At 37.1% G+C, this 14,986-nt stretch overlaps 1 protein-coding gene across 1 annotated transcript; it reads left to right on the top strand.

The window, feature by feature from the left end:
- The first annotated feature begins 6,382 nt into the window (after window positions 1–6,382).
- Window positions 6,383–12,940, top strand: LOC139188815 (uncharacterized). Its single transcript, XM_070806673.1, has 6 exons — window positions 6,383–6,600; window positions 6,841–6,910; window positions 6,995–7,092; window positions 9,901–9,949; window positions 11,380–11,531; window positions 12,627–12,940. Exons 2-5 carry the CDS (start codon window positions 6,891–6,893, stop codon window positions 11,513–11,515), a joined length of 303 nt encoding a protein of 100 aa, XP_070662774.1. The 5' UTR covers window positions 6,383–6,600; window positions 6,841–6,890; the 3' UTR covers window positions 11,516–11,531; window positions 12,627–12,940.
- The last annotated feature ends 2,046 nt before the right edge of the window (window positions 12,941–14,986 follow it).

The raw sequence follows: 14,986 nt of genomic DNA, 5'->3' as shown, positions 1-14,986 counted from the left end.
ATTGTGCTAGCTAGCTTTATATATACACTCTGTATATATTTTCTGCAATGGACAAATTTGATGTATATTTGTGTTCCATCTACAACCAACTGCATGAGATGTTTCCATGTCAATGCAATGCAAGCTTCCACAACTTCAAAGTATAACCATGTAACTTAAGATTCGTTTAATGGGTACTGCTTTTGTAAGAAGTATTTCTGGTCATAAGCATTTTTGCGAAAAGTGTTTTTATAGTATAAACATGTCAGAATTTTCATTCAAATCCAAGTACTTCCTAATAGTCGTACATGGTCATAAGTACTTTTAGTTACAGAAGGCACTTCTAATTCTCTATCAGCAATCCCAAATGGCCCTTCATATATCCACTAATTATTTTTAGTTGAGTAATTATTAAAGTTATTGACGAAAAAATATTATTAAAGTTGTCTAGATAATATGAAGAAATTTACATTATTTTTTTTGGCATTTGATTATAAATTTTAAAGGAAATTTACAATTTTCTTTTTCTTTTCATTATGTTGGTAAACGCATGGAGAAATTAGAAGGTGAAATATTTTTACAGTTCGGTCCCCAATCTCCTCCCCTACCACCAAGGTATTAAATATCGATACTATCGGAAATATCGGTAGTCTGAAAACACGGAAATATCGATGGAAATATCGGGATAATATCGATATCGATAAAAATAATATAGAAACCACGGAAATTGTAAGAAAAACTTGAAAATTTTTATTGAAACTTTGCAGGATGTTTATTTAGTCAATTATCTATTAGTTTATCACAAAAAATTGGAAGGAAATGCATTGCATGATGGATTTAACATTATCAAGTTGATTATATAGCGAGCTGGCAAACATTGTAAGTGTAGAAAATATGTAGTAATAAATGAAAGAAGTTTAAACACACCATAATCATTTATATATAATGAATTAGTACAATATTTTACACTTTATACATTTCATGGTAAAATACATGAGTGACTTAGTACCACATAGAGTTCCTATGAGGTTCAAAATTTTCACTATCTTTATCATCTCTATGTGTATAGTGAGTGTATTATGAAGAGTAGTTATCAAATGATAAATCCCCAAAATAGTTTTGTATGTAATTGTTAACATCCCACTCATATGGATCCGAGATTGGTTGACCTTGTCCATAAGCAAAATCATTTGAAGATTGAGTCTCGGATTGTTTCCATGAGTCACTCGATTCCATCCCAACAGGAATGAGATATGAAGGGTAGGGAAATGGTTGGTTATGAGTATAACCATAGTTACTACTTCCCAATCCAATAGAGTCCGAGTTATAGATAACGAGTCATCTTTTTGACTTGACAAAATCCCATTACCTCTTTCTCTACGAGTATAGTCCTTACCTATGGCACCAATTCCTGGTCCTGCTCGCCTACTGCCATGGTCCTCATCCTGTGTTACATGCGTGAAGTTTGCCTCACCAGTGAAGGGGCTCATAAATCCGGGAGGTGGTTCAACATAGTTTCCATATCCACCACCTTTACCTCCAGCTCCACTATATCCTTCATCATTCCTACCTCCGGTGGTAGGTGAGTCTCCTCCTGATCTTGTACTAAAGCTATCATTAGTATCAGCACAATGTTGTGGTTGTGTAGGATTGGAAGAAGGTGGAATTCAAGTGTTTCTTGGTCTTGGGCGCAAAAGTTCTTCCAAAGAGTCAGCGCTGCTAGATCTCACCTCCTCCGCTAATATTCTTTCTACATTTATCCCTTCATTACGTGCTTCTTCAGCAACTCTAGGAGCTGGGTTGCCTTCATCATCATCTAAATGAAGAGGTCTAATCCATTGATAAAGTTGGTTACCCTCTGTATCATCATCTTCAGCAACAATATCAAACACATCTAGTGGGTCACCACGGTCGACATGATCTATTTCTGCTTCCTTATCTCGAATTTGAAGCTTCATGTTGTAGTAGCAATAAACTAATTTTTCCAACCTACTATGAGCCAACCTATTTCTTTGCTTTGTGTGTATGAGTGCAAATGTGCTCCAATTTCTTTCACAAGTAGATGAGGAAGCTGTTTGTGATAATACTTTGATTGCTAACTTTCTCACAGTTGGTACATCGGTCCCATACATGATCCACCATTTAGTTACAATGAAAAACAATGTTGATAAGCCTAATAACTCCAACAAATTCTATTATAAATTTATCATGAAATATGTTTACATTCACTAGGAGACATTTTTGTTCGAGCAGCAACTGATGTTAGTTCTCCAAAAGTTCTTCTTGCATCTTTAAACCATGTTAGCTGAATTCAATAAATCGTGTTAGTTTAATCCAACAAAGTAATTATTATAATTTAAATAATTGTGTACCTCATTTCCAAATTGGCCAACTGCTGGTGATGCAGGGTCTAATTTAGAGTATACATTATGTACAACACATATAAGGGTACCATCGTCTCCAATACCGGGTCTGTATTGGTACCGAGGATTCAAACAATATGCTATTCAAAGAAACACATACTCTAATAAGAGAAATAATACTTATGCAACTAAAGAAATGAATTGCAAATTATGACATAATTTATACCTACTGCATGCAAATCGTGGTATAATGTTTTACACCATCGGTCTTCAATTATCTTTATGGCCCACCTTGCACCTTTTTTTCTTTCCAATTCATCATTCACTAGACGTATCAACTCATATATTACCCCCATAGTAGGATACACTTTTGTGTCAACGATTCGTAAAACTTTGTAAAGAGGTTCAAACACTTGGCACACATGTTCTGATTGAGTCCAAAAAGCATGATCAAGCACTATACTTTCCACCATACGACCTGCATTTGAGCGGCTAAAATTGTGGTTGGCTCAATCGTCACTAGTGAATAGTTGCTTCAACCATGCTTTCTTCTTAAGTAGGATGTCTAATGCAATATAATTGGTGGCGAATCGAGTGGTAGCTGGATGAATAATTTCTCCTTTGCAAAATTCACGCATCTTTGCCAACAACCAACTGTGATTGTAAATATAATTTGTGATCGTTCTAGCTCTTTTTACTACAGTAACAACATTCTCTCTCTTCCCCATTGCCTCAAACATGAGATCAATACAATGTGCCGCACATGATGTCTAAAACACATTATGATGCTTCATTAACTTTTTTCCAGCTTTGACAAATGCAGAATCGTTGTCGGTCACGACTTGGACAATATTATGCTCTCCCACCTCCATGATTACATCCCTCAATAATTTGTAAATATATTTGTAGTTCTTTATATGGTCTGAAGCATCAACAGACTTAAAAAAAATTGTTTTTCCCTTGGAGTATACCATGAAGTTTATGATAGACAATTTGGTCGGGCCAGTCTATCTGTCACACATAATTGTGCAACCATTAGTTTCCCATTTTGACCTCAACTTGTTAACATACTCGCCAATGTCTTTATACTCCATATCCAAATATTTGTTTCTTATCTCATAGGGAGTGGGAGGTTGTACTCCAACACCGGCCTGTTGACATCCCACTACCATATTTTTGAAATGATGTGATGATACTTTCTCAGCAGGGACATTTTCATAGATAAAGAACTTGCTAATTAGACGCCCCATTCCCTCCTTCACATTACCTCCAGTGAAATAACTCCAAACACTCTTTTGACGTGCTTTGGATGACTTATATAAACTTGGGGCTATTGGTGGTGTTGGTTGTGATTCTCTAAGACTGCCTCCCCGTCTCATTTGTGCACTACCACTTGTCCCGGAACCTTGTGCTCTATTAGGAATTTTATGAAGGTGTTCTCTTTCCCATGCTAACTGTTTGGAGGCACGTAATGCTTGTTTCAAACTGCGTCGTTCTTCAGGTCCCATGTCATCATCACATTCGTCCTCATCGTCATCATCATCACTGTCAACCGCTTGGCCAATGACTTCTCCTCGTAGCCCAGCTCGAATATTTTCCATTCCATATGTTATCTTTTCCTTCTGCTATTTTTTATTTTTTAATAATGTGCTGATGAATGTCTTCACTTATGGGGGGACATTATCGCATCGTTGGATATTTTTTGCTGGATCTAATCCACTAAGATGGTACTTAAGTCGTGTCACTCCGCCACTCTTCATTACCCGACCACAATATTTGCAAATTGTGCCATGTTTGTTTTCGTCTATTGGGTCTCCCTGTTCCCAAGCTGAATCATGTTTAGTAACTCCACTGGACATCTTAAACGTACCTATATTTATTTTTCATGAAAATTAGACAATTATTTTTTGGCAAAAAAATATAGTAGTGATGACGGTTATATAAGAGAACCTAAATAATAAAGTTATTCTACAGAAGAATTAAATACGAAGTAAAGAAAATGATTGTAAAAATTTAAGTAATTATAAAAATAATATGGAATAATAAAACCTAATATTAATGAATAATAAGATAAAAAAATAATCCTAATATAAAACATAGTGATGAATAATAATCCAATTTGATAATAATCTAATTTAATAATAATTCAATTTGATAATAAAAAAAAACCTAATATTAATGAATAATAATCCAATTTGATAATAAAACCTAATATTAATAAAATAATAAATAACATTAAACATATTAAAATTATCCTAGGGAATAATTATACAACATTACTTCATTACTTAAAAAAATTAACATGTAATTGTTAACATTACTTAATTACTTACAAGAACTAACATGCAAGTATTAATTACTTAAAAAAATTAACATGTAATTGCTAACATTACTTAATTACTTACAAAAACTAACATGCAAGTATTAATTACTTAAAAAAATTAACATGTAATTGTTAACATTACTTAATTACTTACAAAAACTAACATGCAAATATTAATTACTTAAAAAAATTAACATACGAGTCCACACCAATTTTTTTGTTGTTGTATAAATTACAATAATATAAATATAAGTTTGTAAACTTACTTTAAATATGGAACCCTTTGTGTTTAAGCTCTAGAATGGATCTGAAATGGCTTTGAAAGGGGTAAGGGAAGAAGAAGAAACGAAAATGCTCTGAATGGCTCTGATACTCCACATCTTCAAAGAATATCACAGTGGCACACGGTTTTGAATGAAACCACCATCCATGGTCTGAAATTGTACAAGTTATAATTGTAAAAGTTGTCTGCACTTTGAATTATTTAGATTCTTTTCAAAGAAATCACCATTATTTTTGTCCCTGGTCTGAAATTGTCAAAATAATTGTAAAAGTTGTCAGAAGTTCATGAGTGAGTCTTGAGTCCTGACAGGAGGAACCACACACACACACACAATGCATGCAACCACACACGCACACAATGCGTGCACACAAACATCACACACGCAGACACACAGAGACCTCTGTCTCTCTCTCTTGATCCTTCTCTATTCTCTCCATTCTCCACTTCCACACACACATATAGAGATCTCTCGATCTCTCTTCTCCCTTCTCCCACACACACACCACGGACTTCTGCTCCTCTCTCTCCTTTCTCTCTGCACCGAGACCCACACGCACACCATCGCACCTGCTCCGGCGAGTTTCTTCAATTTCTCCGGTTAGGTAAGCTTCGGTTTTTTCTTTTTTTTTTGTTCTAGATCGAAGCTTAGATGTGAAATTGAAGTTCTATCTCGTGTTTTTGCAAGGTTTTTGGGATGAAATCGGCTCGGGAATAGGCACACCCATCTCCGGAGAGGCCGTGGGTGTCGACGAACTTTCCGAACACCTCCGACCGTTTCACAGCAAACGGACGTTATAAAAACGTTCATCTCGTCTTCTATTTCATTTTGATACCTAGATCGGAGTCTAGGGGGCTCTTTTACAGTCGGCCGGAGCTATAAAAGCTCCGGCGTTCATATTTGATTTGCACAGTTCCGAAATTTCGCGATAATTAGCTCCGGCGTTCATATTTGATTTGCACAGTTCCAAAATTTCGCGATAATATCGACAATATTGCGATATTATTGATAATATCATGATATATTTGACGAAAACCAATTGGATAACCATTAAAATATCGGTCCTGCGAAAAACCGATAATATCGATGAAATATCGCCGATATTATCAGCATTTAAGACATTGCCTACGATTTTTCCCTTTTTGCCCATATCATTGACGTGGTTTCGCTCCTCTCGGTGTCTAGTCTATTTGCCTTTGACCTTGCTGCCCTTTCCCCTTTTCCCTTTCCCCTTTAACCTATTTGCCCTTTTGCCTGTAACATATTAACAACCCGTTTTAAAAATTCAGGTGTGGGACCCACCACTGTGTGGTGTTTGTAAACCGGCCCATTGTTTTTCTTCCCACTCCCGTGATCTCTGTCTAGATCATCACTCTTCCTTCTCGCCTCAAACTCTCTCTCTCTCTCTCTCTCTCTCTCCCTCCCTAGGCGGAGTGCCAATCACCATCATCTTCATCATCTAAGCCAAATTCGTCCCCCAAATTACCGAAATCACAATATGTGGAGCTTGGTGAGCAACATGCTGCCCTTGTATGTGAGGATCTATGTTGGGTTAAGTACAAGCTCACCACACCGAAGCATTCCGACGAATTTGAGTTCAATCTTGAGGGATTTAGACTTAATCGAGCTCATGATCGTCTTCAACGGTTTCCAGGTAAGGAGTTCGTACTTGGAATCTTGATTTTTAGTTTGAAATTTGAAGATTTTAACCTTGGGTAGTTTCTGTGCAACTCCCGAGAATACATCGAGTTTATCACGTTGAACTGCGAAGCGTTTATAGGTCAACCTATCCCAGATTTTCGATACTTGGTACTTAGGTAATACCCAGGAGCTCCTTTGTGAGAAATTCGTGTCCAGTGAAATGGGGTTTCTAACCTCTGTTCTTCATGTCCAGTGACCTTACATGGTCTTTGCCTGGCGAATCCGAGAGGATTTGACCCACTGATGCTTGTATGGGTGTTTAGGTAAAAATTCCTAAACATTTATATGTAACTGGATTGAAAATTAGCTCATTTGAGCCCTGTTTATTCCTGGGTATTTCTCTGCAGTTTCGGTGATGGCAGCAGTGGAGTACGACGATCACCGTTAACTTTAAGGGCGACTGCAACCGTTTTCGTCAACCTTCACCAAATCTTCAGGAAATCAGGTGCAATATTAAGGATTACAAACTGGGATTGAGGCACCTGTTAGAGCATCCCCAATGGGGGCTTTACCCTCCTTGAGGTTACCGCATTTGTAGCTCTAATTAAAAATTTCACTCCCAATGCCGGAAAATGGGGCTACATCCACAACAACGGCTAGCAACTTCAATCATTGAGTAGCAAGAAGTTAGGTTACATCTAGCCCTAAAAAGTAGAGGACCACACCAAATTGAGGGCCCAGTCTTAGTATTTGATTTTGTTTTTTAAGTTTAGAAATGGGTGAGCCCCATTTTTAATTTCAAAACATGATTTTAAAGTTTTATTTTTCAACTGTTTAGGATTTTAAGAGTTTATTTTCAACTGTTTGTTTGATTAAGAAAACATATACAAACAACGATTATTTTTTGTGTTATTAATTAGAAAAAAATGTTGTGCTTCGTGTTTGATATTCTAAAATGAAAAATTTATAAAAAAAAATTGATGAAATTTAACATTGGTAGTTTAGAGACCTAAACCGAAAAAATAAACAAATAACATAACTAAGTTGTGATAAGATAATCCAATCCAATGATTGTTATGAAATGAAAATCTTGTTTGATTTAGGAGAATGTGTCAATCAGAGAAATAAACCAATAATTGTTATCAAATTAAATTTTATCTTGTTTGATTTCATAGAAACAAGCCAACATATGAGATTGAGATAAGATAATCAAAATTAATGATTGCTATGAAACGAAATCTTATCTTGTCTGATTTCATAGAAACAAACCAACTGATGCGATTGAGATAAGAGAACCTATAACGGTGCATAAGTGATGAAATCTAACGTTGTTAGAATTTGAATATTTTTAGATTAAAAAGTTCATAAATTAAAATTTAAGATATCACATCAAAAAATCAAGTTTAAAGAAAAGATGATAATAAATTTACTGTGTAATCAAATTACTACATAATAACATATAGAGCCCGAAAGACATATAGCCCTTTATTGGGAGAGATTCTTTTTTATAGCCCCAAATTAGGATTCTCTTATGGATTAAACTTGTATTACCAGTGAGTGGACCCCTACTCAAATGAATAATTTATAAATCTTAGGATTGCATGCGTATCTTATTTCATAATTTGAGCATGTTTTAAAGTATGTTTTACGGATTTTCATATTTTTGGTTTACGGAGAATTTATGATTTATTTAAATTGCTTTATGAATTATTTATGCTTTATCGAAATTACAATTTTCTAAAGGTTATGAACTAAGGAAAATTAATGAAAAGGACTTGAAAACTTTGAGTTTTAACGATAAAGACAAAATAAAGGGTAAAGTGAATAGTACTATGTTTGACATTTTAGTGTAAAAATGTGGTTTTTCGTTAAAGTGAATAGTACTATGTTTGACATTTTAGTGTAAAAATGTGGTTTTTCGTTAAAGTGAATAGTATCGCTGACTTTTCGTTAAAACTCCCTATGAACTATTGGTTTATACGTATGAAATTCGATGGATTTACGAATATGAATTAACATGGATTTATTTGACGAGGTATTTAGCTTTTGAGCTCTGGTGTTTTGGCATGAGTTTCTGAGTTATGTTTTAAGTGATTGTCTAGTGGGTTATCATACGACACATACACATAACATCGGTATAGTCTATGGCCATAGGACACAGTTGATGGTACTTATGTTATACCCCAACTTCATTGGCGAAACCAGTGTCGGACAGCTTCACTAGCCACGGTTAGTGTTGGTGTGTTATGCTATATATAGATATATTTCTTCTCTGGCATAACCCAGAGTCGTATAGCTTCACCTTCGGGTCATGGGGCCTACCATGTTTCTTCACCAGCATAACCCAGTGTCGTACAACTTCTGTTGGGTTTTACGGCTCAAAATTAGGATGATGCAAAAAATTAGATTTGTGTTACCTATTTGATTTTGGTGTCCTATATGAGTTTGGATTTTGACTTCTTAGTTGGTTTCCTTGGTGGGGAGATTTTTTGTTAATTACCTATTTGATTAGAATTTGGATTTACTTCCTATTAGCATTATTATTGTAACCTAAGTCCTATGCACTATAAATAGGACCTTAGGGTTAGTGTATTTTGTGTGCCTCATCATGGTTTAGAGAGCTTTTCTCTATTTTGGTTTTGGGTGGAGGTCACTGTTTGGAGTCATGAGTGTGGCAAATTCGTGGCTCATTCGTGTGACAATTTTGTGAGAGTCAATTTGTGAGTTTGAGGGTTAGAGAGCAATTTGGGAGACACCACTTCGTTTGTTTTAGATTCTCTACTCGTTGGTTTAAGGTTTGTAATTTGTGGGATTTGGGTTGTGAGAGTTTTAAACACTTTTGTAATCTTCGTTTGTTTAGTGAAATTTCTTGTCGTGCTTCGCTCGTGGATGTAGACTTTACGCCGGACCACCTAAATCTCTTGTGTTAGTTTGAGATTGTTTGTTTTGGCTTTCACCTACGACATTGATATGGGTACTTTGTTATAACTTGCTTCCGTTTGCGCATAAAAGTACAACAGCTTCACCTTTGGGTGATTGACAGGTACCGCCTTTGGGCGACTATGATACCGCTAGAGAGTACAGTATTGTTATGATTTATGGATTTGCCTTTGGGCGTTTTGATATCATTTTTAGAGATGATTTTACGGCTACAAACATTTCATGCATGCTAGAGTTTTAGAAAACCTATATGTGGTATAATATACGTTTTCAAAACAGGGGATTAATATGTTAATATAGGAATTGGTTTTCGTATTATTAGCATTAGTATGAATTATGATCCACTCACCCTTTGGTTTTTGCTCCCCCTCAGGAGTTAGAAGCGAGATGTTCGATTCCGGCGTCAGGGCACCTTTGCGTAGGTATCTTCGAGTCTTTTCACCTTCATATATTCCTTGATTAGTTGTATGCTCTGAACATGTTTCCGCATCAACATATTTCTTTCTAATTACCTATCTTATTTCTTTCTAATTACCTATCTTATTGTATGCATGTTTAAAAAGGCTTTGTCACCCTCAGCTATCGGCCAGCACGTGCTTATCCTGGTATTTAAGAATATCGGGGTTGGGGCGTGTCATTGCCCTTCCGTGCGTCGTTTAGAGCCTTGGCCGTAAATTTGAATTGCTCACAGATCTCCACACCATTCACGGATCTCCACCCGCTGCAATTAATTCCAAAAATTCAGTCCTTTCTCATGAAACCACCGCAGCTCATCTCTCTCTCTACTCTCAAAACCACCGCAGTGCAGAGGTATCCTCTTCTCCCTCTTTTTCTATCTTCTCTCTCCTTTCTGCTCTCTCTACACTCTCTATCTCTAACCCTAACACTCTCTGCGGCACTGAACGCCTTCATGATTGCTGGCGCTCGCAAATTTGAATCGCTCACGAATCTCCACACCGTTCAAGGATCGAAGCAAGCTCTTGCCAAATCGCAGGAACATCTCAACAAAAACATTGCTAATGTCAAGTTGTGGACTAATGCATACGTGCATACGCCAGAGGATCTCGAATTGGCTATCGAACTTCGCAACAAGCACCAATGGGCCGCTTTTTTAAGTACTGGCAAAAGCAATCCAAAAGCCAGAAAGATGAAAGAAATTTTAGACAGGGCTCGTGTTGGTCTGCAATTCAAATTTGCTTCGACCTTGCTGCCCTTTCCCCTTTGACCTCTTGTTGCTGTCCAATGGAGGCTTGCTTCATCTTGATCTCTACGATCTCGCTGATCTGCCCTGTCTCGAATTTCTTTCATCTTACCGGCTTTTGGATTGCTTTTGCCAATACTTAAAGAAGCGGTCCATCGGTGCTTGTCGCGAAGTTCGATAGCCAGTTCGAGATCCTCCGGCGTATGCACGTATGCATCAGTCCACAACTTGACATTAGCAATGTTCTGTTGAGATGTTCCTGCAATTTGGCAAGAGCTTGCTACGATCCTTGAACGGTGTGGAGATTCGTAAGCGATTCAAATTTGCGAGCGTCAGCAGTCATGAAGGCGTTCAGTGCCGCAGAGAGTGTTAGGGTTAGAGATAGAGAGTGTAGAGAGAGCAGAGAGGAGAGAGAAGATAGAAAAAGAGGGAGAAGAGGATACCTCTGCAGTGCGGTGGGTTTGAGAGTAGAGAGAGAGAGATGAGCTGCGGTGGTTTCATGAGAGAGGACTGAATTTTTGGAATTAATTGCAGCGGGTGGCTGCTTTTATAAGCGAATTGGAAGGAAAAAAGCAAATGACGGTTAGATTCTTTTGGTTGCGTTATTTTTGCAACTAATTATTAAACTTGTTACAAGTGTGCAATTTATAGGTTTTCTACGTGTTGTTTGATGCTCCAATTCGTTACGTCTCGATTACTAAATGTTACACTGATGATTGGTAAGAATGGTGGAAGAATCCTGAATCTTGATAAATGTGGAGTTGTATCAGGTTATGGGCAAGGATAATGGGCCATTCCACACAGTAAGTTTTCTAAGTATGCCTCACATATAACTAGTGTTTTCTTAAAATGCCACCGATTTCTGAGTATGCCTAGCTCACACATAAGTACAGCAGCAGCAGAGTGACTATCGTCTACCATATATCTTTAGCTTAGTTGTATGGTTGTATATGTGATAACTAGTATAGGTCGCAAGCAATACTTTTTAAGGGAATTTCACGTCATTCATTTCTCTACAACCCATCTTGGTGGAAATCATACTCTCTATGAATGTCTCAAATTCTGAAATTATTGAAACGTTAAGATCTCTACAGTTTCATATGTTTCTCTGAGCAGCAACTATATGAATCCACAGGTCCACTATGATATCATTTTAATTCTTATTTAACACAATTTTTCACCGAAGGAACAAAATGATTGATGGTGGACTATTTCATGGACCACTTCTATTGATTTTGAATCTCAGAGACCAAGGTAGTGAGTTAGGCAAATCTCAAGGACTCCATTTTGACTAAAAAGCCTGATTTATGGCATTTACTGTCCAACTTGAGTGGAATATGTAGAATTAATATGATCAAATCATTTTTTATATATACAAATTATAGCATTTATGAAATAAATATATTTAGTTGTTAAAAGAGATAGATCATTGGAATCGAAGTTGCACCGACGTGCGTATAAATGATTATAAGAACCATCTACGATATTGATAAAATCATATTCTATTACTTTGATTTTATGAATGACTTACTTTCCTTGATGATATGTGAGATGAATTGATTGTGACCACTATTATGGTACTATTATTCTGTATGTAGTTTTTAATATATATATATATATATGTATCCCACATCAGCTATATCTCTAAGTATAGAAAAATTTAAATATCATATCCCCACTCCATCTAACATCGAGATCTTTTGTAATAAAACCTCACACCTGACAGATTGTGCGGGTAGTAATTACCAAGTTGGGGCTATATCGATATTGTTGAATGTGGGCCCTAAGCCCGTCTCTTTGATAATTCTACAATAGGTGATTTCAAAACGGAGGTTATTTGATTGATTTTTGAGGAGATAAAACTTGATCCACTCATACTTTGTTTATTGACCCCTCAGGACATGGCGAGAATCAGGAGAACCTCGGTGGTGGCAAGTGGGCTTGGCAGTGAGGTTTCATCCCTTGGATTTTGGGTGATGATTCCTCTACTGCATATTTATTTTGTCAGTAATATTTGCATGATCGCACTCCTGATTATGCATAGCACTACACTTTTATGTGTTTACTGTTGTATGAAACTTCTAGCTGCTCTGATGTGATGTGATTATAATGGGATCTAAACCCTGAATATATGTTCCCAAGTGGGGAGGATGATTACGAAACTTGTAGCAACTTTTGATTTATTATTAATGAATGTTTTGATTCAAATTCACTCACATCGTAATTATCTTACTATGATTTCGTTATTAAGTTGGCTTGTCAAGTCATCCCTGACTGGGGCCATATGGTCAATTTAGTGACGACCATGATATCTCAGCCTCGTAACTTGTGTTATTGGGGTCGGGGTGTCAAAATGATTGGATTAACAATGAGGACATCCGAGGTAAAGTAGGAGTGGTCTCCATTGAAGATAAGATGAAAGAAAATATGTAAAGATGGTTTGGGTACATGAACCGAATATCTAAAAATGCTATGGTAGAAGAGGCGACTATGAAAGGGAGGCTCAGAGCAACAGGGGTGGAGGAAAAGTTAGGAAGACTTGGAAATAGACTATAGGAAATGATATGAAGTATTTTTAGCTAACGGAATATTTGGTGCAAACCTGATCGTAACGAAGTATTTTAAAATGTGAAATTACGAAAATACCCTTCGAGACAAATACGTTGACTTTTGTTGACCACTTTGTCATGTCATGTAATATTCGTTTTCTTGGCATATACTCATAGTACTCATCGCTACGAACGCGTGGGTGCAAACGGAACGTAAACTGGAGTTATAACGAATGAGTTATTAACGAACCAAGTCGAGGGCAAAATGGTCAATTGACCATAAATTTGGAAGGCTCCAAATTTTTTTGGACCATCAATCTGTGCCATGTGTGTGGTTGTGATGGAAAAGAAAGAATATAAAAGAGAGAGATGGACGGAGGAGAGAAAAGAGAAATGAGAGAAATGAGGGTGGATGCCTAATGAGAAAAAAGAGAAAAGGAGAGAGAGAGAGAGTGACCAATCAAAGAGGAGAGAAAGGAGGGGAAATGAGAGAGTGAAAGAGCACCGGATCACCCTTGAGTCGGTTCCTTCATGCCGACCCGACCTGTAGTGTGACCTTTCCGACGTGTTTCCACTGATTTTCCGGCTACCCAAACCTCGCCACCACCTGCAAACTAACCATCATCTTCTCCTCTTCCATTTCCAACCAAATTTCACTACGTTTAACTTTGAATTCATGAAGAATGGAACCCGTGTGTTCCGGGGGTGCCACGGTAGAGATCCACCGATCGTGAAAGCTACGTCGACCACCACAACCATCAAACCACTCACCCTGAACTCAAGCACAAAGCCCAAACAAGTTTGGGGGTGTCGGGTTTGATTTGAAGACGAATTGGAAAACACCCATTTTTAGGGTTCCGACGGGATCGAGGGCAATTTGAGGTGTTTCCTGGTCGAATTGGACCTCGACCCAAGTATGAAAGTTGTTCCTTTCATCGAGATCGTCATTCCTGTAAAATTTAGGAATTTTTAGAATTGTTGAATTTTTCGGCGAGTCAAGGCCGCCGATTGCCACGTGTAGCGGCTCGTGCGGTGGTGGGTGACCTTCCGCGCCGTCGCCTCATGGCCGCTCGTACGGCAATGTGTGGGAGAAAACTTGAGGTCCCTCCTTAGGTTTTTTGCCGTGCCGGATCCAAATTCGCCATCCGTTTTAAATTCTAACGTTTTAGTATAGTTTTACTAATTGGTCCCTAATTGTGTTTAGGCACGTTGGTGGGAAGCAACGTCATCCTTGCTAGTTCGAGCGGTTCTCAGGCAATAAAATCAGTGAGTAGACCCCCTTCTTAACTTGTTTTTATAAAATATTAGCCTAGCATGAATTCCATATTTCATGATTTGAATATGATTTATAATATGCTTTATAGACTTTTATAATTATGGTTTACGAAATAGTTTGATTTATCGAAATTACGTTTGATTAAAGGTATTGAATTATTGGATTTGCATATGTAGATTTCTATGATTTTCGAACACGATTTATATTACTGTTTTACAAGCATGAATTATTTTATGGATTTCATGAATACGATTTATCTTGGATTTATGAGATGAGGTTTGACCTAGCGAGCTTCGGATTTTGATACGAGTTCTGGAGATATGTTTTTGGCACACCACGATTTACCTAGTGGTTATTATACGGCACATTTGCACACCACGAGTATAGATGTGTATGGCCATAGGACACAGAGGATGAAGGATTGAGATATGAT

The sequence above is a fragment of the Malus domestica genome, chromosome 10 (assembly GCF_042453785.1).
Source record: "Malus domestica chromosome 10, GDT2T_hap1".
Classification (NCBI taxonomy): Eukaryota; Viridiplantae; Streptophyta; class Magnoliopsida; order Rosales; family Rosaceae; genus Malus; species Malus domestica.
This window is presented reverse-complemented; position numbering and strand designations above follow the sequence as displayed.